This window comes from Petromyzon marinus, unplaced genomic scaffold (assembly GCF_048934315.1).
Source record: "Petromyzon marinus isolate PM22_M1 ecotype Great Lakes invasive population unplaced genomic scaffold, UKy_Petmar_22M1.pri1.0 PM_G_Scaffold_45, whole genome shotgun sequence".
Taxonomy (NCBI): Eukaryota; Metazoa; Chordata; class Hyperoartia; order Petromyzontiformes; family Petromyzontidae; genus Petromyzon; species Petromyzon marinus.
Window position 1 is genome coordinate 988,801 of NW_027422997.1, and position 26,714 is coordinate 1,015,514.

General features: G+C 53.3%; 1 protein-coding gene across 1 annotated transcript in view; it reads left to right on the plus strand.

The window, feature by feature from the left end:
• The first annotated feature begins 7,512 nt into the window (after nt 1-7,512).
• Nucleotides 7,513-26,714, plus strand: part of LOC116938190 (uncharacterized) — a 31,307-nt gene continuing 12,105 nt past the window's right edge. The window contains exons 1-5 of the mRNA XM_076061926.1: nt 7,513-7,755; nt 8,434-8,519; nt 13,055-13,262; nt 17,422-18,778; nt 24,476-24,603. Coding sequence (XP_075918041.1) covers nt 8,442-8,519; nt 13,055-13,262; nt 17,422-18,778; nt 24,476-24,603 — 1,771 coding nt within the window. The 5' untranslated portion in view covers nt 7,513-7,755; nt 8,434-8,441. The remainder of the gene's footprint in view (nt 7,756-8,433; nt 8,520-13,054; nt 13,263-17,421; nt 18,779-24,475; nt 24,604-26,714) is intronic.

Genomic DNA, 26,714 nt, shown 5'->3' on the forward strand with positions numbered 1-26,714 from the left:
TCGTTGGACCAAATCCTCAATGATTGCAATGGGTATCGGGCACAGGAACTTTGGTGAACAAAGAAACTACATCGAAACTGACGAGTAAGTCACCTGGGAACAGTGAGATGTCTTTCATTGACGATACCAGGTGAGCTGAGTTAAGTACAGAAGAGGTGGTCTTACCAGTGAATGGCTGAAGGTCTCAGATATCGGGCCAGTTCGTAGGTGGGTGAGCCAATGGTGGAGACGATGGGACGGAGTGGTGTACCTTCTTTATGGATTTTTGGTAAGCCATATAATCTGGGTGGTCTAGCAGCAGAAGGTTTTAAGGAAAACCGTTTTGGTCTGTTCAATTAATGAAGCTGAATCAGTGATGATGCTGTTCGTTTTTGTAACGAGGCTGTTGGTGGGATCTCTTTAAATTTTTTGTGTAGCTACCATCATTAAGTAGCTCCTGAATTGTTATTGTTCTATGTGATTTTGTCCATGATGACCGTGGCATTGCCCTTATCGGCTGAGAGGATCACGATATCATCTCTCTTTTTCAATTGAGATTATACATGTATTTATTTACTGCCAAGATGGCGCCGATGATGGCAGCCTCGGCCAGTTGGTGCGCCCTGTTTTGTCCAGTTTTGTCTTGAGAGGGGCTTGCTGTTCAACACACTCGTGCTGGTGAGAGAGGCCTGCTGTTCATCACACCCGTGCTGGTGAGAGAGGCCTGCTGTTCAGTACACCCGTGTTGAGGGGCCTGCTGTTCAGCACACCCTTGCTGGTGAGAGAGGCTTGCTGTTGAGAGGCCTGCTGTTCAGCACACCTGCGCTGGTGAGAGAGGCCTGCTGTTGAGGGGCCTGCTTTTCAGCACACCCGAGCTGGTGAGAGGGGCCTGCTGTTCAACACACCCGTGTTGAGGGGCCTGCTGTTCAGCACACCCGTGCTGGTGAGAGGGGCCTGCTGTTCATCACATCCGTGTTGGTGAGAGGGGCCTGCTGTTCAGCACAACCGTGCTGGTGAGAGAGGCCTGCTGTTCAGCACACCTGTGTTGAAGGGCCTGCTTTTCAGCACACCCGTGTTGGTGAGAGAGGCCTGCTGTTCAGCACACCCGTGCTGGTGAGAGAGGCCTACTGTTGAGGGGCCTACTGTTCAGCACACCCGTGTTGGTGAGAGAGGCCTGCTGTTCAGCACACCCGTGCTGGTGAGAGAGGCCTGCTGTTCAGCACACCCGTGTTGAGGGGCCTGCTGTTCAGCACACCCGTGCTGGTGAGAGGGGCCTGCTGTTGAGGGGCCTACTGTTCAGCACACCCGTGTTGGTGAGAGGCCTGCTGTTCAGCACACCCGTGCTGGTGAGAGAGGCCTGCTGTTCAGCACACCCGTGTTGAGGGGCCTACTGTTCAGCACACCCGTGCTGGTGAGAGGGGCCTGCTGTTCAACACACCCGTGCTGGTGAGAGGGGCCTACTGTTCAGCACACCCGTGCTGGTGAGAGGGGCCTGCTGGTCAACACACCCGTGCTGGTGAGAGGGGCCTGCTGTTCAACACACCCGTGCTGGTGAGAGGGGCCTGCTGTTCAACACACCCGTGCTGGTGAGAGGGGCCTGCTGTTCAACACACCCGTGCTGGTGAGAGGGGCCTGCTGTTCAACACACCCGTGCTGGTGAGAGAGGCCTACTATTCATCACACCCGTGCTGGTGAGAGGGGCGTGCTGTTCAGCACACCCGTGCTGGTGCGAAGATGGTGCTGATGATGGTAGCCTCAGCCGGTCGGTGCGCCCTGTTTTGTCTTGTTTTGTCTGTCAATTCAGTGTTTTGCCAAGATTTTCGGAGTTCTCTAACAAGAGACGAACTTTTAAATATCAGGGAAACAACTCCTGTGGATTTAATTCCTACTTTTCTGCTTCCAGCGGCAGAATTAGTAGGCATTCTAGTCAATGCCGCGCTAGGCTTTGCTCAAGCAACGAAACGACACCCAAGGGGTAAACGGTCGGGGGCTCTAGTACGGCTACGCAGACGCGGAATCCGAACAGTGCTGCCGAGCTTTTTCCTCTCCAATGTACGTTCACTGTACAACAAAATGGATTAACTTCAGCTACTGATGGTAAAAAACAAAGACTTTCTTTCAGCTTCTGCATTGTGCTTCACGGAAACATGGCTGTGTGATTTGATTCCGGACACTTCGCTACAACTAGCAGGATTCCATCTTGTAAGATCGGATCGTGACATAGCACTCTCCGGCAAGACGAAAGGCGGTGGTATTTGTTTTTACATTAACAGTGGCTGGTGTGTAGATGTCACAGTGATTCTGCAACATTGTTCTCCACTCCTTGAATCAATTTTTATAACCTGTAAACCGTTTTACTCGCCTCGCGAGTTCGCGTCGCTCATTTTGGTCGGAGTTTATTTGCCGCCTTGTCCTCAGGTTAAAGAGGCCCAACGCATGCTCGCCGATCAGATTCTGAGTGTGGAGCGAGCAAATCCAGATTCGTTGGTTATCGTACTTGGCGACTTTAACAAAGGTAATCTCAGCCACGAACTCCCCAAATACATACAATTCATTAAATGCCCAACCAGAGAAGGGAACACTCTGGATCACTGCTACACTACAGTCAGTAGAGCCTACCACGCCGTCCCCCGAGCAGCACTAGGACACTCTGACCATGCCATGGTCCACCTGATTCCTGCATACAGGCAGAAACTAAAACTCTGTAAACCTGTTGTGAGGACATCTAAACAGTGGACCAGTGAGGCTGTGGAAGATTTGTGGGCGTGCTTAGATTGTACTGACTGGGATATGTTCACGACTGCTACCAATAGTCTGGATGAACTCACAGAGGCTGTGACGTCCTACATCAGCTTCTGTGAGGACTGCTGTATCCCAACACGTACCAGGGTGAACTTTAACAACAAACAGCCCTGGTTCTCAGCAAAGCTCAGAAGGTTGAGGTTGGAGAAGGAGGAAGCATTTAGGAGTGGAGATAGAGACAGATTCAAGGAGTCAAAGAACAGGTTTAGCAAAGCGGTGAGAGAGGCTAAACGACTGTACTCAGAGAGACTAAAACACCAGTTCTCTACAAAAGATGCTGCTTCTGTCTGGAGAGGGCTCAGGCAGATCACCAACTACAAACCCAGAGCCCCCCACACCACTAACGACTCCCGCCTAGCCAACGACCTGAACGAGTTCTACTGTAGATTTGAAAGACAATTGGACTGTCCTGAACCACCCCTTCCGACCCAAGAGGCCCCATCCCCCACCAATACTACAGAGACGACTATCTCCCTTCAGGAGGGAGAAGTTAATAGACTTTTCAAGAGGCAGAATCCACGCAAAGCAGCCGGGCCAGACTCTGTCTCTCCAGCCACCCTCAGGCACTGCGCTGACCAGCTGTCTCCGGTGTTCACCAACATCTTTAACACCTCCCTGGAGACATGCCATGTACCAGCCTGTCTCAAGTCCTCCACCATCATCCCTGTGCCCAAAAAGCTAAGGCCAACAGGACTAAATGATTACAGACCGGTCGCCCTTACATCTGTGGTAATGAAGTCTTTTGAGCGCCTGGTCCTGGCACACCTCAAAGCCATCACAGACCCTCTCCTGGACCCCCTTCAGTTTGCCTACAGAGCCAACAGGTCTGTGGACGATACAGTTATCATGGCCCTCCACTTCACCCTACAGCATCTGGACGCCCCAGCATCCTACGCCAGGATCCTGTTTGTGGACTTCAGCTCTGCCTTCAACACCATCATCCCTGCCCTGCTTCAGGACAAGCTCTTCCAGCTGAACGTGCCATACACCACCTGTAAATGGATCACAGACTTCCTGTCTGACAGGAAGCAGTGCGTTAAGCTGGGAACACAAGTCTCTGACTCCAGGTCCATCAGCACCGGAACTCCTCAGGGCTGCGTCCTTTCCCCTCTGCTCTTCTCCCTGTATACCAACAGCTGCACCTCCAATCATTTGTCCGTCAAACTATTGAAGTTTGCGGATGACACCACCCTCATTGGGCTGATCTCTGGTGGGGATGAGTCTGACTATAGGTGGGAAGCTGACAATCTGGTGACCTGGTGTAGCCAGAACAACTTAGAGCTAAATGCTCTAAAGACAGTTGAGATGGTTGTGGACTTCAGGAAGAATACAGCACCACTCACCCCCATCACCCTGTTAAACTCCCCAGTCAAAATTGTAGAGTCCTTCCGCTTCCTGGGCACTATTCTCTCCCGGGACCTTAAGTGGGAATTGAACATCAGCTCCCTCACCAAGAAAGCTCAACAGAGGATGTACTTTCTACGGCAGCTGAAGAAATTCAACCTGCCAAAGACAATGATGGTGCAATTCTATACAGCGATCATTGAATCCATCCTCACCTCCTCCATAACCGTCTGGTATGCTGCTGCCACTGCCAAGGACAAGAGCAGACTGCAGCGTATCATCCACACTGCTGAGAAGGTAATTGCCTGCAATCTACCAACCCTCGAGGACCTGCACACGACAAGGTCCATGAGGCGAGCGAGGAAGATTATGGCCGATTTCTCCCACCCTGGACACTCTCTGTTTCAGCTACTCCCCTCCGGCAGAAGGCTTCGGTCCATCAGGACCAAAACCTCACGCCATAAAAACAGTTTCTTCCCATCTGCTGCTGGCCTGTTAAACAAGGCCAAGGGCTAACACTGTTTTTAACATTTGATCTACAGAACGACGCCTTACCGATATTAACTATGTTACCCTATTTGTATTTTTAAATTAATTTTATATACTTCAGCCCCTTGGTGTTAGACTTTTAACCCTTATTATAGTAAGACTTGTTTAAAACTTATTTAAGATTTTAGATTCCTATATGTTGAATGTATGCACCATCCTGCCAAAGTAAATTCCGTGTCGGTGTGAACTTACATGGCGAATAAAACCCTTTCTGATTCAAAACGCTCATCCTTACTGACGTTGCTGGCTGGCATCTTAGCGCTCTTGAGGGTTGCAGCGATCTCAGATCTTGTCGCGTCTGCAGCCACGTGTCCCCAAACCCTTAAGAGCGACATGGACCTGGGCAAAGATATCATCCGCTGGTTTGTGTTTGTGGTGACTACAAAGTTTAACCGTTAGCCAAAGCCGGCTTCAGACCGTTGCAAATAGGGCTATTACTCAAGATTAATAACAACCTCGTCAACGTCAAACTTTTTAATGTGTTGATCTGACTTCTTCTTGGAAAGGAGGTTGAACTTGGAAATCAGGTTATCTTTACATTCAGCTGACACGTTATCTACACGTTCCCAATCAGACGTAGACATTTTATTTCCCCCCCGTCATTGTTAAGTGCGATTTCCAGAGTGTCTCGTCCGCGTGATCTAGTTCAGCGCGTAGCAGTCTAATTCTCTCTTAGATCAGGGGCCAAGCTATAGGCCCCTGAACAAGATTCGTTTGGCATTGGAAGACGTGATGTGTGGTGCCACCGGAGCGGGGCAGCTCGGCCTCCCCCCCCCACGAACGCACGCACGCCCCCACTAAACACTCGCATGCACCCCCCTAGGGTCTCGAGGAGGGATCACTTGGTACGATGGGTTTTCACCCGAAGACCCCACTAGCAGGGATCACGTGGTACGATGGGTTTTCACCCGAGGACTCCGCTAGCAGGGATCACGTGGTACGATGGGTTTTCACCCGAGGACCCCGCTAGCAGGGATCATGTGGTACGATGGGCTTTCACCCGAGGACCCCACTAGCAGGGATCACGTGGTATGATGGGTTTTCACCCGAGGACTCCACTAGTAGGGATCACGTGGTACGATGGGTTTTCACCCGAAGACCCCACTAGCAGGGATCACGTGGTACGATGGGTTTTCATCCGAGGACCCCACTAGCGGGGACGTTCCACGGCTTCCCCGGACCAGGAAATTTTCCGAGCCCCCCCAGACAGGATTATGTGGCGCCCTCCCCTCACAAAAAAGGGGGGCATAGAGCTTAGAGCTTTACAGGCCGGCCGCGATGAAGCATACACAACACGTGGGAGGTGGTGGGAACTTCATCCAGCACCCAGCGTCAGAGTAAACAGCGGGCTGGGAGGGTTAAAGCAACAGGCCGATAATAAGTAGACACACAGAGAGAGAGACAATGGGGAGGGGGGTGGATGACGTGACCACCCCCTCCCCCCATCCCCAACGGCCAGAGCGCTCCTAACGGCCGCAAAGAGGATTCGATTGGATGCGCAGGATGACGTCACATGACCCGGGGGAGGGGGTGGGGGGGATTCGATTAGATGCACAGGATGACATCATATGACCCGGGGGGGTGGGGGGCGGAGTTAAGGGGCTTGGGACATATATATAAGGGTGGTGCAGGAGGGAGAATTTGTGGCAGAGTCCTTCTGGAGCGGCGGCGGCGGCGGGAGACAAGCTAGCCGTCCTCAGGGTCCGCGCTCGGGACGCCCGCAGGGTGGAGCTGAGAGCGATCGACGACACAAAGTCCCCCAAGGCGAGAGAGAGAGAGAAACATCTCCCTCGGCCCCGTCGGGCAGCGGCGGCAGCGGCCGCAGAGGGGAGCGGCGGACACGGACAAAGGAGGTCAGTTCGGTCGGCTCGGGCTCAGGCGGTGGACGCACTCTGAGACGGGTAGGTGAGAGAGGAGGAAGGGCTGCTGCTGGCTGGAGGGGGACATACACGGGAAAAAAATCTTAGCGCAGACTACTGACTTTGTGACGCATGTGTGTGCGTGTGTGCGTGTGTGTGCATGTGTGAAGAGCGGTTACGGCCTTCATAGGTGCTGCTCGCTAACAGCACTTCCCCTACAGTCTGTTAAGGTTATATGGGGGATCTTTGTGAAGAGCGGTGGGACAGCGATCGGCGTACCACGCTGTGCGTGTGTGTGGGTGGCTTTAATCAGCATAGGCACCCGTAAATAAATAATTAAACAGAGGGACGTTTGACTTTCACCGCAAGCGAGCGCGCAGAGATTAATTAATTAATTGCTTACCGAGCGCGCGCAGAGATTAATTAATTAATTGCTTACCCAGCGCGCGCAGAGATTAATTAATTAATTGCTTACCCAGCGCGTGCATATTAAACTACCCTACTACGGCTGCCCGCACCCACGCGCGTGGGTGGTCGCGCGCGTGGGTGGGGGGGTCACGTGGGTGGGGGAGGGCCGTCCAGCGCCCGTTGGCTGTTGACACAACGGCTTAGTATAAATAAATAATTAACTCTGAGCAGCCGCCAGCGGCGAGTGGGGGGGGGTGGAGGGGTGCTGACGTCACACCCCAACCGCTCGCGGGGGAGGGGGGAGGGGAAGATCAGACCCCCCCCCACCTAGTGTGGAGTGGGGAGGGGGAGATCAGTCCCCCCCCACCTAATGGGGAGTGTGGAGGGGGGCATTAGCCCCCCACAGATGGAACCAGGGGGGTCGGTGTGTAAATGAGAGGCTGTGTGTGTAGTGTGAGGCTGTGTGTGTGGTGTGAGGCGTGTGTTGCCCTGGCTTGCCCTGGCTTGCCCCGGCAACGTCACGTGGTGTGCCTCGTCGCTGCTGCTGCTGCCACCACAACACGCTTAGGGCTTTAAGGCTTTTCTGTTTATTATTAATCTGTCATTTTCCATGATTAGTCTGTGGTTTTCATTATTAATCTGTCATTGTTGATTATGAGTCTGTCATTAATATGTCATTTTTCATTATTAACCTAATTTGTGTGTATTATTAATCTGTCATTTTTCATTATTAACCTAATTTTTGTTTATTATTAATCTGTCATTTTACGACGGCAAAAACGTGGTAGTCACGGCGACATTTGTCATCAGTGTTGTGAGTAGCCCGCAGTGAGAGCACGACTACACACACACAGACATACACACACACAGGTTGTGTGTCTGTGTGTGTGTGGGGTGAGGTTGCACAAGAGACACACACAGACACACAGAGACACACACAGACACACAGGTCGTGTGTGTGGGGTGAGGTTGCACAAGAGACACACACACACAGACACACACAGAGACACACACAGACACACAGAGGTGGTTGTGTGTGTGGGGTGAGGTTGCACCAGAGACACACACACACAGACACACACACAGACACACAGAGAGACACACACACAGACACATAGAGGTTGTTGTGTGTGTGTGTGTGGGGTGAGGTTGCACCAGAGACACACACACAGACACACACACAGACACACACACAGACACACACAGACACACAGAGACACACACACACAGACACACACACAGACACACACAGGTTATTGTGTGTGTATGTGTGGGGTAAGGTTGCACCAAAGACACACACAGACACACACACACATAGAGACACAGGTTGTTGTGTGTGTATGTCTGTGTTTGTGTATCTGTGTGTGTGTCTGTGTGTGTGTGTCTGTGTGTGTGTCTGTGTGTGTGTGTCTCTGTGTGTGTGTGTCTGTGTGTGTGTATGTGTGTGTGTCTCTGTGTGTCTGTATGTGTCTGTCTCTGTGTGTGTGTTAAGGTTGCACCATGTCGAGCCCATTGAAGCTGATCGTGAGCGCCGATTCCAACCGTGGGGGGCAGCGCTACATGGAGGACATCACAGAGGTGGGCGGAGTCTCTGTGTGTCTGTGTGTGTGTGTGTCTGTGTGTCTCTGTGTGTGTCTGTGTGTGTCTCTGTGTGTGTGTCTGTGTGTGTGTCTCTGTGTGCCGGACAGGCAACTCTGTCGTGGACAGTGCTGTGGGGGGAGATCCAATTTTGATTGGCTCCTCCCCTCATGGCATATGTGTCCACCACAGGGGCTAAACGGGGGCTCTGGACGGGTGCGAGGGGCTGGTAACCCCTCCACCTTCAATTAATTACCACGAATTAAACTGAAATATGTAACTAATAAGCTTGTGCCGGAGGCCCCGGGGGGCCAGGCGTCTATGACGTCTCCTGGCCAAACCCCAATTGGCAGAGCCAGAAGATTGAATACCTACCCTCGGGGCTACTCCAGAAACAACTAAAAGCCACTACGGGTGGCCACGTGGAATGTTCGAACGCTCACTGCAGAGGAGAGGCTGCCACTCCTCTGTCGGGAGCTGGACCGGTAACGCCTGGATCTATATGGCATTCAGGAGGTTCGGTGGACCGGCTCTGGCTCCTGCCACCATGAGGGGTGGACAGTCCTCTACTCGGGGCAGCAGACTGCCAAACAACAGGGTGTGGGTCTTCTTTTGAACAAAAGAATGAAGGGGGCGTGGGAGTGTAGCGGTGAGGTCTGGGAAGCTGTAAGCCCCAGGCTACTTTGGGCTCGCCTTCCCATCAACCGGAGGCGAGGAATGGTGGTCGTGGTTACTTATGCCCGCACCGAAGATGAACATCCGTGGAGTGATGCAGGCAAAGCCGATGAGTCAGATGCCTTCTATGACCTCCTGTCACAGGTGCTGGCTAAAGTGGCCCCTCAGGATAGAGTCATCATGTTGGGTGACTTCAATGCCCGAGTTGGTCATGATACTGGCACCTGGTCTGGAGTGATTGGAGGGCATGGGCCAGATCAGCTCAATAGCAACGGTAGGAGGCTGCTAGATTTTTGTAAAGCCCATGGGCTTGTAATTACCAACACGCAGTTCCGGCATCGGCGCATCCACACAACATCATGGATGCATGCCGGGTCCAAGCAAGAACATCTACTGGACTACATAGTGACAGACCAGCGAATGCGAGCCCATGTCCTTGACACCAGGACCTACCATGGAGCTGATCTGCCCTCTGACCATCGACTAGTCATCTGTAAGATGCGCCTGCCATTCTTCCACTCCGGTGGTGGGTGTACACCCAGGACCCCATTCCAACATAAAGTGGCCTGGTCTCAGTTATCTGATGAAAGTTGCAAGCGAGAATTTCATCATCGCTTGCGGCTGGGATTGGCATCGTCCCCGACTCCTGATGTCGAGGGTAAATGGGCGAGGTTTAGGACTGTGACTCATGCAGCTTCAATGGCTGCTTTGGGTACGCGGTCCAGACCTCCCCAGAGACCCTGGCTGACAGAGGAGGTGTTCAGGATGGTTGAGAAAAAGCGACAGGCCCACTGTAATCGGCTACAGAATCCCACGTCAGAGAATGAGGAGGCTTACCGCAGCCTTCGCTCGGAGGTTCGGAGAGCCGTGAGGCGCTGCAAGGATGGGTGGTGGTCGCGGGTTGCTGAGGAGATGGAGTCTGCCTCAGTGGCCCGTGATCACAAATCTCTATTTAACTCCATCAAAAAAGTAACCTGCAGCGCCACACCTATTACCATCATTAGGGGAAAAAACGGTGATCCAATCTCCGACCCCCAGGAACAGGTTTGCAGATTTGCTGAGCATTTCTGTGAGGTCCTGGGGGAGGGAAAATCCCTCAGCCAGGAAAACATCGTGGCACAAAGTGAGGATGACCCTGCTGAGGCTGCGGTGCCTCAAATATTGGAAGAAGTCACCCCCTGTGAGTGGCTGGCTGAGGTGCCATCTGCTGAGGAAGTATTGAAGGCGATCCGGAGTCTGAGACCAGGAAAGGCAGCGGGCAGAGATGATCTCCCAAGCGAAATGCTGAGGGAGGGTGGCGTTTGTGCACAGACTGCCCTATATGACATCATAACAACAGTCTGGACCACTGGACGGGTTCCGCAGGATTGGAAGGATGCCCTGGTGGTCCCCCTTTTTAAGAAGGGGGACCGCACAGACTGTAACAACTACAGGGGCATCTCACTCCTCAGTGTGCCTGGAAAGGTCCTGGCAAGGATTATTCAGCATCGCCTTGCCAGGCACGCTGAGGAGAGGCTTGCGGAGCCCCAATCCGGTTTCAGGAAAGGGCGGTCCTGCACAGATGCCATATTTTCTGTCCGTCTGCTACAGCAGAGGTGTAGGGAATTCCAACAAGACCTACATCTCTGCTTTATTGACCTGGTCAAGGCCTATGATACCATCAGTAGGCCTGGGCTCTGGGTCGTTCTTCGTGCTTTTGGAGTACCTGACCCTCTGCTCACGATCATTAAGGACCTTCATGATGGTGAGTGGGCCCGGGTAAAACTACGTGGCCGGGAGTCAGAGCCATTCCCTGTACACCTTGGGGTGTGACAGGGATGTCCTCTGGCTCCCACATTATTTAACATCTATTTTGACCACGTAGTTCGTGAAGCCTTCAATAGCTGTACCGGGGGAATCTCCATATGGTACAGATATAATGGGAGGCTAATCGATGCCCGGGTGCGGTCAAGGGATGGCTCCCTATTGCTCAACCACGTTATGTATGCTGATGATTTGGTAATAGCTGCTCAGTCAGAGGAGGAGTTGGAGACGCTGCTGCTGCTGAGACTGGAGCGTGCCACTAAGAGGTGGGGCCTTACCATTAGCCCCACCAAAACTAAGCACCTGCCTGGGTATTGCGTACCATCGGACACTCCACCCCCAGAACTCCCAATCGGTGATGGGGCAGTTGTGGAGAGAGTGGAGAGTTTCCCATACCTGGGCAGTGTGCTTATGACTGGCTGCAGTTTAACAGCAGAGGTCTCACTCCGAATCAGTCGAGCGGCAATATATTTTCATCGGTTGCGTAACGCTGTGTGGAAGCTACCTGGTCTGTCGCTCCGCACTAAGCTTCAGGTCTTCTCGTCCACGGTCATTCCCTCCCTTCTCTACGCTTGCGAATCGTGGACCCCCCTAATGGAACATCTTCGCCGGTTAGAAACATTTAGGCTGGCCTGCCTACGATCCATCCTGGGTTTAACCAGACTGTATTGTGTGAGGAGCTCACAAATCCTTGAAAGATCTGTTCAGGATCCCATCGGTGAGCTCCTCCGGCAGGCAAGGCTGCGATGGCTGGGTCATGTAGCCCGCATGCCCAGCCACCGCATGCTGAAACAGCTTTTGTTTGGCCGGATTGAGGGGTCTAAGCGGGCGCGGCACGGGCTAGAGAAGAGATGGAGTGATGTGGTACAGGAGGACGTGGAGCTGAGTGGACTTGCCGATGACTGGTACCAGCGGTGTCAAGATCGGCCTCTGTGGAGGAGGCTCGTGAAGGATGCTACTGGGCAGTTGGAGGCAGTCGCCCTCCAACAACAACGGAGGGCGGAGGAGCGACGCTCAGAACAACGAGCGGAGCTCCGGGTGGCTAAAGCACAGCAGGTTGGCACAGTAGGGGGCACAGGTGGTGCATCAGCCAGTCATCTCAGTCAGTCGACCCGTGGCACCTGGGTCTGCCCCGTGACCTCCTGCCAGCGGGCGTTCGACACTTCACGTGGCCTCACGGTGCACATAGCCTGGCACAAGCATCGTGGTGACGTCACCGCCACTTAGTGGTGAATGGCGGTTGTTGTTGTTGTCTCTGTGTGTGTGTGTCTCTGTGTGTGTGTCTGTGAGTGTCTCTGTGTGTCTCTGTGTTTGTCTCTGTGTGTGTGTCTGTGTGTGTGTCTCTGTGTGTGTGTGTGTCTCTGTGTGTGTCTCTGTGTGTGTGTGTGTGTCTGTGTGTGTCTGTGTCTGTGTGTGTCTCTGTGTGTGTCTGTGTGTGTGTCTGTGTGTCTCTGTGTGTGTGTCTCTGTGTGTCTCTGTGTGTGTCTGTGTGTGTGTCTGTGTGTCTCTGTGTGTGTCTGTGTCTGTGTGTGTCTCTGTGTGTGTCTGTGTGTGTGTCTGTGTGTCTCTTTGTGTGTGTCTCTGTGTGTCTCTGTGTGTGTCTGTGTGTGTGTGTCTCTGTGTCTCTGTGTGTGTCTCTGTGTGTGTCTCTGTGTGTGTGGGGAGCGATAGTGTAGCGGTTAGCGCGCTGCACTATGAACCTGGCGACCCGGGTTCGATTCCCGCTCACGGCCAACGCCCAGTGACGATTATCTCAACCGGTCCTGGGCCTCCCCCTAGGTCGATTCGGCCTCAAACGAGTACCTGGTGCGGTGCGTGAACATCGCCACTGGGGAGACAAAGGCGGCCGGGCGTGGTGCCGGCCACCCACCCCCTCGTGTGCCCTCGCGGCCATCGCGGGCGCCGCTCGCTAACGGCACTTGCCTCCACGGTCCGCTAAGGCTGCACAGGGGATCTTTGTCCTCTTTGTCCGCCGGGTCGCCGGTCGAGGCCTAGGACCGACCCACAATGCACCGCTCGCGTCACGTGACGTTCCCCTCGCCGCCCCGTGCCCACAGGTCTCCACCGAGGGCGACGGGGATGCCATCTTCCTGGCCGTGTTCGACGGCCACGGCGGCCCCCAGGCCGCTCGATTCGCCCGCCGCTGCCTCTGGCCCTCGATCCGCGCCCAGCCCGGGCTGTGGGGCGCCGCCGACCCCGCGGGAGTTTGCCACGCCATCCGTGACGGCTTCCTGGCGTGCCAGCGCGCCATGTGGGAGGAGCTGGGTGGGTCTCACGCGCGCTGCGCTATACACTACACTATACACTACTTTACTATATACTACACTATACACTACTATACACTACTATATACACTACACTATACACTACTATACTATACACTACACTACTATACACTACTATATACACTACACTATACACTACACTATACACTACACTATACACTACTATACACTAAACTATACACTACTAAACACTAAACTATACACTACACTATACACTACACTACTATACACTACTATACACTACACTATACACTACACTATACACTACACTACTATACACTACACTATATACTACACTATACACTACTATACATTACTATACACTATACACTACACTACTATACACTACTATACACTACACTATACACTACTATACACTACTATACACTAACTACTATACACCACACTATACACTACTATACACTACTATACGCTACACTACTATACACTACTATACACTACACTACTATACACTACACTACTATACACTACACTATACGCTACACTATACACTACACTATACACTACTATACACTACTATACACTACACTATACACTACACTATACACTACTATACACTACACTACACTATATACTACACACTACTATACACTACACTATACACTACACTATACACTACACTACGATACACTACACTACTATACACTACTATACACTACACTATACACTACACTATACACTATACACTACACTATATACTACACTATACACTACACTACTATACATTACTATACACTACACTATACACTACACTACTATACACTACTATACACTACACTATACACTACTATACACTACACTACTATACACTACACTATACACTACTATACGCTACACTACTATACACTACTATACACTACACTATACACTACACTATACACTACTATACACTACACTACACACTACACTACACACTACATTACACTATACACTACACTAAATTAACGTTTTGTTCCACCATTTGAACCTCGTTTGCCTGTAGCACAATATGATAAAAAAAAAATTAACCCTTTCATCTGGCAACAAAACTGACACCAATGTTTTTCGTGTACAAGGAGTCATTGTTTGTGCATTGAGCACAATAGCTGCGGTCGGAATGCAAACAAAAAACAGGCAGCTCTGATAATGTATTGGCGGTGGAATTGATAAGTCCACACCCGAGACAGCTTCCCTTAGAGCCTCGTCTCACACGCGGTGTTAGACCAGGTGATGATGATGACGTCTCACACTTGCGGTGTTAGACCAGATGATGATGACGTCTCACACTTGCGGTGTTAGACCAGGTGATGATGACGTCTCACACTTGCGGTGTTAGACTAGATGATGATGACGTCTCACACTTGCGGTGTTAGACCAGGTGATGATGACGTCTCAGACTTGCGGTGTTAGAGCAGGTGATGATGACGTCTCACACTTGCGGTGTTAGACCAGACGATGATGACGTCACACACGCAGCGTTAGACCAGGTGATGATGACGTCTCACACTTGTGGTGTTAGACCAGGTGATGATGATGACGTCTCACACTTGCGGTGTTAGACCAGATGATGATGACGTCTCACACTTGCGGTGTTAGACCAGGCGATGATGATGACGTCTCACACTTGCGGTGTTAGACCAGATGATGATGATGACGTCTCACACTTCTGATGTTAGACCATATGATGATGACGTCTCACACTTGCAGCGTTAGTCCAGGTGATGATGATGACGTCTCACACTTGCGGTGTTAGACCAGGTGATGATGACGTCTCACACTTGCGGTGTTAGACCAGGTAATGATGACGTCTCACACACGCAGTGTTAGACCAGATGATGATGATGTCTCACACTTGCGGTGTTATACCAGGTGATGATGACGTCTCACACACGCAGTGTTAGACCAGGTGATGATGACGTCTCACACAGGCGGTGTTAGACCAGGTAATGATGACGTCTCACGCTTGCGGTATTAGACCAGATGATGATGATGACGTCTCACACTTGCGGTGTTAGACCAGGTGATGATGACGTCTCACACTTGCGGTGTTAGACCAGGTGATGATGACGTCACACACACGGTGTTAGACCATATGATGATGATGTCTCACACTTGCGGTGTTAGACCAGGTGATGATGACGTCTCACACTTGCGGTGTTAGACCAGATGATGATGACGTCTCACACTTGCGGTGTTAGACCAGGTGATGATGACGCCAAAAGGCGCAACATTTTGTCGCGTGATTGGGGCCAAATGTAGCTGATAGAGGCAAAATAAACATTGAAATTGGTTTAATTTGTTGATCAGGGAAGGCTCTAAGAAAAGCCGTCTCGGGTGTGGACCAATAAAATTCAAGGACAGTGCCAATATTATTATCAGAGTTGTCTCTTTTGTTTGCATTTTGACTGCTTGTGTTGTGGTTATTGCAAACATGATGCCTTGAATAAAGGTGTCAGTTTTTCTGCCAGTTAAAAGGGTAAAACCTATTACTATATCTTGTTACTGGCAAATGAGGTCTCATAATGAATTTGATCTTCTCCGATGGATGCTGCTTGATAGCGGAGAGTGAAGAAACGTGAGTGTGGCTGATGCTGTCTGAAGTTACTTAGGAAATAACGAAGAGCAAAGAGAAGTGGTAGAGTTACCAATAAATTGATCAGAGTCTAATTTTATTTTGTCTCAATGTAATGGCAGGGAATATTGACAGAAATAATGTCATCAAACACTTCGCTGCATTTCACTGTAGCACTGCATTAATGGCAGTGAATGTTGCACAATACATTTATTTCACCCATGGCTAATGTGTAAGAGATTCTCGCAACATTTTTCATATTTGATATATTTTTGTTCAATAACATTGAAAATTGTAAAACGTTTCAAAATACAAAAAAAACTTTTACAATTTAATTTTTGTTATAACAAATTTAATAACATAAAATTCCGAGCAACAATTGTCCATCTTACCTTCCAGAGGTTTTTTTGGCACACCACCCACCCACTCAATCACTGACCCACCCACCCACTCACACAGTCACTCACCCACTCAGTCACTCACACAGTCACTCACCCACTCAGTCACTAACCCACCCACACAGTCACTCACCCACCCACTCACACAGTCACTCACCCACTCAGTCACTCACCCACCCACACAGTCACTCACCCACTCAGTCACTAATCCACCCACACAGTCACTCACCCACCCACTCAATCACTCACCCACCCACCCACCCACTCACACAGTCACTCACCCACTCAGTCACTCACCCACCCACACAGTCACTCACCCACTCAGTCACTCACCCACCCACCCACACAGTCACTCACCCACTCAGTCACTCACCCACCCACCCACACAGTCACTCACCCACCCACCCAATTACACAGTCACTCACCCACTCAGTCACTCACCCACCCACTCACTCACACAGTCACTCACCCACTCAGTCACTCACCCACCCACCCACTCAATCACTCACCCACCCACCCACACAGTCACTAACCCACTCAGTCACTCACCCACCCACTCAGTCACTCACCCATCCACCCACCCACTCACACAGTCACTCACCCACTAATTCACCCACCCACTCAATCACTCACCCACCCACTCACTCACACAGTCACTCACCCACTCAATCACTCACCCACCCACACAGTCACTCACCCACCCACCCAATTACACAGTCACTCACCCACTCAGTCACTCACCCACCCACTCACTCACACAGTCACTCACTCACTCATCCACCCACCCACTCAATCACTCACCCACCCACCCACCCACACAGTCACTAACCCACTCAGTCACTCACCCACCCACTCAATCACTCACCCACCCACTCACACAGTCACTCACCCACCCACCCACCCACTCAATCACTCACCCACCCACCCACTCAGTCACTAACCCACTCAGTCACTCACTCACCTACTCAGTCACTCACCCACCCACCCACTCACACAGTCACTCACCCACTAAATCACTCACCCACCCACACAGTCACTCACCCACTCAGTCACTCACCCACCCACTCAATTACTCACCCACCCACTCACACAGTCACTCAATCACCCACCTACCCACCCACTCAGTCACTCACCCACACCTCTGTCTAACCCCCCCCCCCCCCCCACAGTTAACTGGCCGCGCACACCGCAGGGCCATCCCAGCACGGCAGGCACCACGGCTTGCTGCTGCCTCATCAGGGGCGGTGACGAGCTCTACGTCGCCCACGTGGGAGACTCGCGAGCCGTCATCGCCCAGCGGCACCCCCGGGGAGGGGGCACCCCCGCAGACGGACCTCCCCCCCCTTCAACGCACCCCGTCTATTCATTGGCCCCCCCTTCCTCACTGCGACCCATTTATTCAGCGGGCCCCCCTTCTTCCTTGCGCCCCATTTATTCAGCGGACCCCCCTTCGGACATGGGCCCCCCTTCTGTGAAGGCCCACCTAGCCTGGGACGGAACCCCACCTATGCATGGCCAAGTCGTGGCGGACTTCATAGCGGCCATCGGCCAAGCCGTGGCAACACCGCAACCACCGCCACTGTCACAACCACCACAACTACAACCACAACCACCACTGTCACAACCACCACAACCACCACCACCACTGTCACAACCACCACCACCACTGTCACAACCACCACCACCACTGTCACAACCACCACCACTGTCACAACCACCACCACCACGGCCACCACTGTCACAACCACCACCACCACTGTCACAACCATCACCATCACGGCCACCACCACTGTCACAACCACCACCACCACTGTCACAACCACCACCACTGTCACAACCACCACCACCACGGCCACCACCACTGTCACAACCACCACTGTCACAACCACCACCACCACTGTCACAACCACCACCACTGTCACAACCACCACCACGGCCACCACTGTCACAACCACCACCACCACCACTGTCACAATCACCACCACGGCCACCACCACTGTCACAACCACCACCACCACCACGGCCACCACCTCTGTCACAACCACCACCACCACTGTCACAACCACCACCACCACCACTGTCACAACCACCATCACCACCGCCACCACCACCACTGTCACAACCACCACCACCACCACTACAACCACCGCCACGGCCACCACTGTCACAACCACCGCCACCACCATGGCCACCACTGTCACAACCACCACCGCCCCGGCAGGAGGTGGACAAGGAGGAGGTGGTGGACGAGGTGGAGGAGGAGGTGGACGAGGTGGTGGACGAGATGGAAGAGGAGGAGGTGGACAAGGAGGTGGTGGTGGACAAGGAGGTGGACAAGGTGGTGGAGGTGGACGAGGTGGTGGAGGAGGTGGACGAGGTGGTGGATGAGGAGGTGGACGAGGTGGAGGAGGAGGTGGTGGACGAGGTGGTGGACGAGGTGGTGCCGCTACTTGCCGTGGCGTTGACGCGCGACCACAAACCGGAGGATCCAGTGGAGATGGAACGCATCGAGAGGCTGGGCGGGCGGTAAGACATTCGTGTGTATGTGTGTGTGTGCCTATGATACCATCAGTTTAATTCGTGGTTTCGTGGTAATTAATTGAAGGTGGAGGGGTTACCAGCCCCTCGCACCCGTCCAGAGCCCCCGTTTAGCCCCTGTGGTGGACACATATGCTATGAGGGGAGGAGCCAATCAAAATTGGATCTCCCCCCACAGCGCTGTCCATGACAGAGTTGCCCGTCCGGCACCGCGAGGAGGTAGGGGGTTGTTTTGCCATCAGCCAGTCATCTCAGTCAGTCGACCCGTGGCACCTGGGTCTGCCCCGTGACCTCCTGCCAGCGGGCGTTCGACACTTCACGTGGCCTCAGGGTGCACATAGCCTGGCACAAGCGTCGTGGTGACGTCACCGCCACTTAGTGGCGAATGGCGATTGTTGTTGTTGATGATACCATCAGTAGGCCTGGGCTCTGGGTCGTTCTTTGTGCTTTTGGAGTACCTGACCCTCTGCTCACGATCATTAAGGACCTTCATGATGGTGAGCGGGCCCGGGTAAAACTACGTGGCCGGGAGTCAGAGCCATTCCCTGTACACCTTGGGGTGCGACAGGGATGTCCTCTGGCTCCCACATTATTTAACATCTATTTTGACCGCGTAGTTCGTGAAGCCTTCAATAGCTGTACCGGGGGAAACTCCATATGGTACAGATATAATGGGAGGCTGATCGATGCCCGGGTGCGGTCAAGGGATGGCTCCCTATTGCTCAACCACGTTATGTATGCTGATGATTTGGTAATAGCTGCTCATTCAGAGGAGGAATTGGAGATGCTGCTGCTGAGACTGGAGCGTGCCACTAAGAGGTGGGGCCTTACCATCAGCCCCACCAAAACTAAGCACCTGCCTGGGTATTTTGTACCATCAGACACTCCACCCCCACAACTCCCAATCGGTGATGGGGCAGTTGTGGAGAGAGTGGAGAGTTTCCCATACCTGTGCAGTGTGCTTATGACTGGCTCCAGTTTAACAGCAGAGGTCTCACTCCGAATCAGTCGAGCGGAAATATCTTTTCATCGGTTGCGTAACGTTGTGTGGAAGCTACCTGGTCTGTCGCTCCACACTAAGCTTCAGGTCTTCTCGGCCACGGTCATTCCCTCCCTTCTCTACGCTTGCGAAACGTGGACCCCCCTAATGAAACATATTCGCCGGTTAGAAACATTTAGGCTGGCCTGCCTACGATCCATCCTGGGTTTAACCAGACTGGATTGTGTGAGGAGCTCACAAATCCTTGAAAGATCTGGGAAAGGTCCCATCGGTGAGCTCCTCCGGCGGGCAAGGCTGCGATGGCTGGGTCATGTAGCCCGCATGCCCAGCCAACGCATGCCGAAACAGCTTTTGTTCGGCCGGATTGAGGGGGCTAAGCGGGCGCGGCACGGGCTAGAGAAGAGATGGAGTGATGTGGTACAGGAGGACGTGGAGCTGAGTGGACTTGCCGATGACTGGTACCAGCGGTGTCAAGATCGGCCTCTGTGGAGGAGGCTCGTGAAGGATGCTACTGGGCAGTTGGAGGCAGTCGCCCTCCAACAACAACGGAGGAGCGACGCTCAGAACAACGAGCGGAGCGCCGGGTGGCTAAAGCACAGCAGGTTGGCACAGTAGGGGGCACAGGTGGTGCATCAGCCAGTCATCTCAGTCAGTCGACCCGTGGCACCTGGGTCTGCCCCGTGACCTCCTGCCAGCGGGCGTTCGACACTTCACGTGGCCTCAGGGTGCACATAGCCTGGCACAAGCGTCGTGATGACATCACCGCCACTTAGTGGCGAATGGCGGTTGTTGTTGTGTGTATGTGGAGCCAGGAGATTGAATATCTACCCTCGGGGCTCCTCCAGAAACAACGAAAAACCACTACGGGTGGCCACTTGGAATGTTCGAACGCTCACTGCGGAGGAGAGGCTGCCACTCCTCTGTCGGGAGCTGGACCGGTACCGCCTGGATCTATGTGGCATTCAGGAGATCCGGTGGACCGGCTCTAGCTCCTGCCACCATGAGGGGTGGACAGTCCTATACTCGGGGCAGCAGACTGCCAAACAACAGGGTGTGGCTCTTCTTTTGAACAAAATAATGAAGGGGGCGTGGGAGCGTGGCGGTGAGGTGTGAGAAGCTGTAAGCCCCAGGCTACTTTGGGCTCGCCTTCCCATCAACCGGAGGCGAGGAATGGTGGTCGTGGTTACTTATGCCCCCACCGAAGATGAACATCCGTGGAGGGATGCAGGCAAAGCCGATGAGTCAGATGCCTTCTAGGACCTGTCACAGGTGCTGGCTAAAGTGGGCCCTCGGGATAGAGTCATGATGTTGGGTGACTTCAATACCCGAGTTGGTCATGATACTGGCACCTGGTCTGGAGTGATTGGAGAGCATGGGCCAGATCAGCTCAATAACAACGGTAGGAGGCTACTAGATTTTTGTGCAGCCCATGGGCTTGTAATTTCCAACACGTTGTTCCGGCATCGGCGCATCCACACAACATCATGGATGCATGCCGGGTCCAAGCAAGAACATCTGCTGGACTACCTAGTGACGGACCAGCAGATGCGAGCCCATGTCCTTGACACCAGGACCTACCATGGAGCTGATCTGCCCTCTGACCATCGACTAGTCATCTGTAAGAAGCGCCTGCCATTCTTCCACTCCGGTGGTGGGTGTACACCCAGGACCCCATTCCAACCTAAAGTGGCCTGGTCTCAGTTATCTGATGAAAGTTGCAAGCGAGAATTTCATCATCGCTTGCGGCTGGGATTGGCATCATCCCCGACTCCTCCTGATGTCGAGGGTAAATGGGCGAGGTTTAGGACTGTGGCTCATGTAGCTGCAATGGCTGCTTTGGGTACGCGGTCCAGACCTCCCCAGAGACCCTGGCTGACAGAGGAGGTGTTCAGGATGGTTGAGAAAAAGCGACAGGCCCACTGTCATCGGCTACAGAATCCCACGTCAGAGAATGAGGAGGCTTACCTCAGCCTTCGCTAAGAAGTTCGGAGAGCCGTGAGGCGCTGCAAGGATGGGTGGTGGTCGCGGGTTGCTGAGGAGATGGAGTCTGCCTCAGTGGCCCGTGATCACAAATCTCTATTTAATTCCATCAAAAAAGTAACCTGCAGCGCCACACCTATTACCATCATTAGGGGAAAAAACGGTGATCCAATCTCCGACCCCCAGGAACAGGTTTACAGATTTGCTGAGCATTTCTGTGAGGTCTTGGGGGAGGGAAAATCCCTCAGCCAGGAAAACATCGTGGCACAAAGGGAGGATGACCCTGCTGAGGCTGCGGTGCCTCAAATATTGGAAGAAGTCACCCCCTGTGAGTGGCTGGCTGAGGTGCCATCTGTTGAGGAAGTACTGAAGGCGATCCAGAGTCTGAGACCAGGAAAGGCAGCGGGCAGAGATGATCTCCCAAGCGAAATGCTGAGGGAGGGTGGCGTTTGCGCACAGACTGCCCTATATGACATCATAACAACAGTCTGGACCACTGGACGGGTTCCGCAGGATTGGAAGGATGCCCTGGTGGTCCCCCTTTTTAAGAAGAGGGACAGCACAGACTGTAACAACTACAGGGGCATCTCACTCCTCAGTGTTCCGGGAAAGGTCCTGGCAAGGATTATTCAACATCGCCTTGCCAGGCACGCTGAGGAGTGGCTTGCGGGGCCCCAATGCGGTTTCAGGAAAGGGCAGTCCTGCACAGATGCCATATTTTCTGTCCGTCTGCTACAGCAGAGGTGTAGGGAATTCCAAAAAGACCTACTTTTCTGCTTTCTTGACCTGGTCAAGGCCTATGATACCATCAGTAGGCCTGGGCTCTGGGTCGTTCTTCGTGCTTTTGGAGTACCTGACCCTCTGCTCAAGATCATTAAGGACCTTCATGATGGTGAGCGGGCCCGGGTAAAACTATGTGGCCGGGAGTCAGAGCCATTCCCTGTACACCTTGGGGTGCGACAGGGATGTCCTCTGGCTCCCACATTATTTAACATCTATTTTGACCACGTAGTTCGTGAAGCCTTCAATAGCTGTACCGGGGGAATCTCCATATGGTACAGATATAATGGGAGGCTGATCGATGCCCGGGTGCGGTCAAGGGATGGCTCCCTATTGCTCAACCACGTTATGTCTGCTGATTTGGTAATAGCTGCTCATTCAGAGGAGGAGTTGGAGACGCTGCTGCTGAGACTGGAGCGTGCCACTAAGAGGTGGGGCCTTACCATCAGCCCCACCAAAACTAAGCACCTGCCTGGGTATTTTGTACCATCGGACACTCCACCCCCACAACTCCCAATCGGTGATGGGGCAGTTGTGGAGAGAGTGGAGAGGTTCCCATACCTGGGCAGCGTGCTTATGACCGGCTCCAGTTTAACAGCAGAGGTCTCACTCCGAATCAGTCGAGCGGCAATATCTTTTCATCGGTTGTGTAACGCTGTGTGGAAGCTACCTGGTCTGTCGCTCCACACTAAGCTTCAGGTCTTCTCGGCCACGGTCATTCCCTCCCTTCTCTACGCTTGCAAAAAGTGGACCCCCCTAATGGAACATCTTCGCCGGTGTGAAACATTTAGGCTGGCCTGCCTACGATCCATCCTGGGTTTAACCAGGCTGGATTGTGTGAGGAGCTCACAAATCCTTGAAAGATCTGGGCAAGGCACCATCGGTGAGCTCCTCCGGCAGGCAAGGCTGCGATGGCTGGGTCATGTAGCCCGCATGCCCAGCCACCGCATGCCGAAACAGCTTTTGTTCGGCCGGATTGAGGGGGCTAAACGAGCGCGGCACGGGCTAGAGAAGAGATGGAGTGATGTGGTACAGGAGGACGTGGAGCTGAGTGGACTTGCCGATGACTGGTGCCAGCGGTGTCAAGATCGGCCTCTGTGGAGGAGGCTTGTGAAGGACACTTCTGGGCAGTTGGAGGCAGTCGCCCTCCAACAACAATGGAGGGCGGAGGAGCGACGCTCACAACAACGAGCGGAACGCCGGGTGGCTAAAGCACAGCAGGTTGCTACAGTAGGGGGCACAGGTGGTGCATCAGCCAGTCGTCTCAATCAGTCGACCCGTGGCACCTGGGTCTGCCCAGTGACCTCCTGCCCGCGGGCGTTCGACACTTCACGTGGCCTCAGGGTGCACATAGCCTGGCACAAGCGTCGTGGTGACGTCACCGCCACTTAGTGGCGAATGGCGGTTGTTGTTGTGTGTGTGTATATATGTGGGTGTATGTGTGTGTGTATGTGTGTGTGTATGGGTGTATGGGGAGGAGTAGTTTAGTGGTTAGCGCGCTGTGCTACGAACCTGATGACCCGGGTTCGATTCCCGCTCACAGCCAACACCAGTCACGATTATCTGAACCGGTCCAGGGCCTCCCCTAAGTCGACTAAGCCTCAAATGAATACCTGGTACGGTGTGTAAACATCGCCACTAGGGAAACAAAGGCGGCCGGGCGTGGTGCTGGGCACCCACCCCCACGTGTACCGTTCCGGCCTCCGTAGGTGCTGCTCGCTAACAGCACTTGCCCCTACAGTCTGTTACAGGCTACACGGGGGATCTTTGTCTTTGTGTGTGCTCGCTAACAGCACTTGCCCCTACAGTCTGTTACAGGCTACACGGGGGATCTTTGTCTTTGTGTGTGCTCGCTAACAGCACTTGCCCATACAGTCTGTTAAGGCTACACGGGGGATCTTTGTCTTTGTGTGTCTGCCCACCAGGGTGATGAGGAAGCCAGGGGGGCCTTGCCGTGTGGCCTGGAGGAGGCCCCTTGTGGCTCACTGCGGCCCTGGGCAGCAAAGCTCAGCCACGGAGGACATCCCCTTCCTGGCCGTGTCACGCTCCCTCGGTACACACACACACACCTACACACACACCTACACACACACCTATACACACCTACACACATACACCTACACACACACCTACACACACACACACCTACACACACACACACACCTACACACACCTACACACACACACACCTACACACACACACACACCTACACACACACACAGCTACACACACACCTACACACACACCTACACAACAACAACAACAACAACCGCCATTCGCCACTAAGTGGCGGTGACGTCACCACGACGCTTGTGCCAGGCTATGTGCACCCTGAGGCCACGTGAAGTGTCGAACGCCCGCTGGCAGGAGGTCACGGGGCAGACCCAGGTGCCACGGGTCGACTGACTGAGATGACTGGCTGATGCACCACCTGTGCCCCCTACTGTGCCAACCTGCTGTGCTTTAGCCACCCGGCGCTCCGCTCGTTGTTCTGAGCGTCGCTCCTCCGCCCTCCATTGTTGTTGGAGGGCGACTACCTCCAACTGCCCAGTAGCATCCTTCACTAGCCTCCTCCACAGAGGCCGATCTTGACACCGCTGGTACCAGTCATCGGCAAGTCCACTCAGCTCCACCTCCTCCTGTACCACATCACTCCATCTCTTCTCTAGCCCGTGCCGCGCTCGTTTAGCCCCCTCAATCCGGCCGAACAAAAGCTGTTTCGGCATGCGGTGGCTGGGCATGCGGGCTACATGACCCAGCCATCGCAGCCTTGCCCGCCGGAGGAGCTCACCGATGGTGCCTTGCCCAGATCTTTCAAGGATTTGTGAGCTCCTCACACAATCCAGCCTGGTTAAACCCAGGATGGATCGTAGGCAGGCCAGCCTAAATGTTTCACACCAGCGAAGATGTTCCATTAGGGGGGTCCACGTTTCGCAAGCGTAGAGAAGGGAGGGAATGACCGTGGCCGAGAAGACTTGACGCTTAGTGCGGAGCGACAGACTAGGTAGCTTCCACACAGCGTTACGCAACCGATGAAAAGATATTGCCGCTCGACTGATTCGGAGTGAGACCTCTGCTGTTAAACTGGAGCCGGTCATAAGCACACTGCCCAGGTATGGGAAACTCTCCACTCTCTCCACAACTGCCCCATCACCGATTGGGAGTTGTGGGGGTGGAGTGTCCGCTGGTACAAAATACCCAGGCAGGTGCTTAGTTTTGGTGGGGCTGATGGTAAAGCCCCACCTCTTAGTGGCACGCTCCAGTCTCAGCAGCAGCGTCTCCAACTCCTCCTCTGAATGAGCAGCTATTACCAAATCATCAGCATACATGACGTGGTTGAGCAATAAGGAGCCATCCCTTGACCGCACCCGGGCATCGATCAGCCTACCATTATATATGTACCATATGGAGATTCCCCCGGTACAGCTATTGAAGGCGTAACGAACTACATGGTCAAAATAGATGTTAAATAATGTGGGAGCCAGAGGACATCCCTGTCGCACCCCAAGGTGTACAGGGAATGGCTCTGACTCCCGGCCACGTAGTTTTACCCGGGCCCGCTCACCATCATGAAGGTCCTTAATGATCATGAGCAGAGGGTCAGGTACTCCAAAAGCATGAAGAACAACCCAGAGCCCAGGTCTACTGATGGTATCATAGGCCTTGACCAGGTCAAGAAAGCAGATATGTAGGTCTTTTTGGAATTCCCTACACCTCTGCTGTAGCAGACGGACAGAAAATATGGCATCTTTGCAGGACCGCCCTTTCCTGAAACCGCATTGGGGCTCCGCAAGCCTCTCCTCAGCGTGCCTGGCAAGGCGATGTTGAATAATCCTTGCCAGGACCTTTCCCGGCACACTGAGGAGTGAGATGCCCCTGTAGTTGTTACAGTCTGTGCGGTCCCACTTCTTAAAAAGGGGGACCACCAGGGCATCCTTCCAATCCTGCGGAACCCGTCCAGTGGTCCAGACTGTTGTTATGATGTCATATAGGGCAGTCTGTGCACAAACGCCACCCTCCCTCAGCATTTCGCTTGGGAGATCATCTCTGCCCGCTGCCTTTCCTGGTCTCAGACTCCGGATCGCCTTCAGTACTTCCTCAACAGATGGCACCTTAGCCAGCCACTCACAGGGGGTGACTTCTTCCAATATTTGAGGCACCGC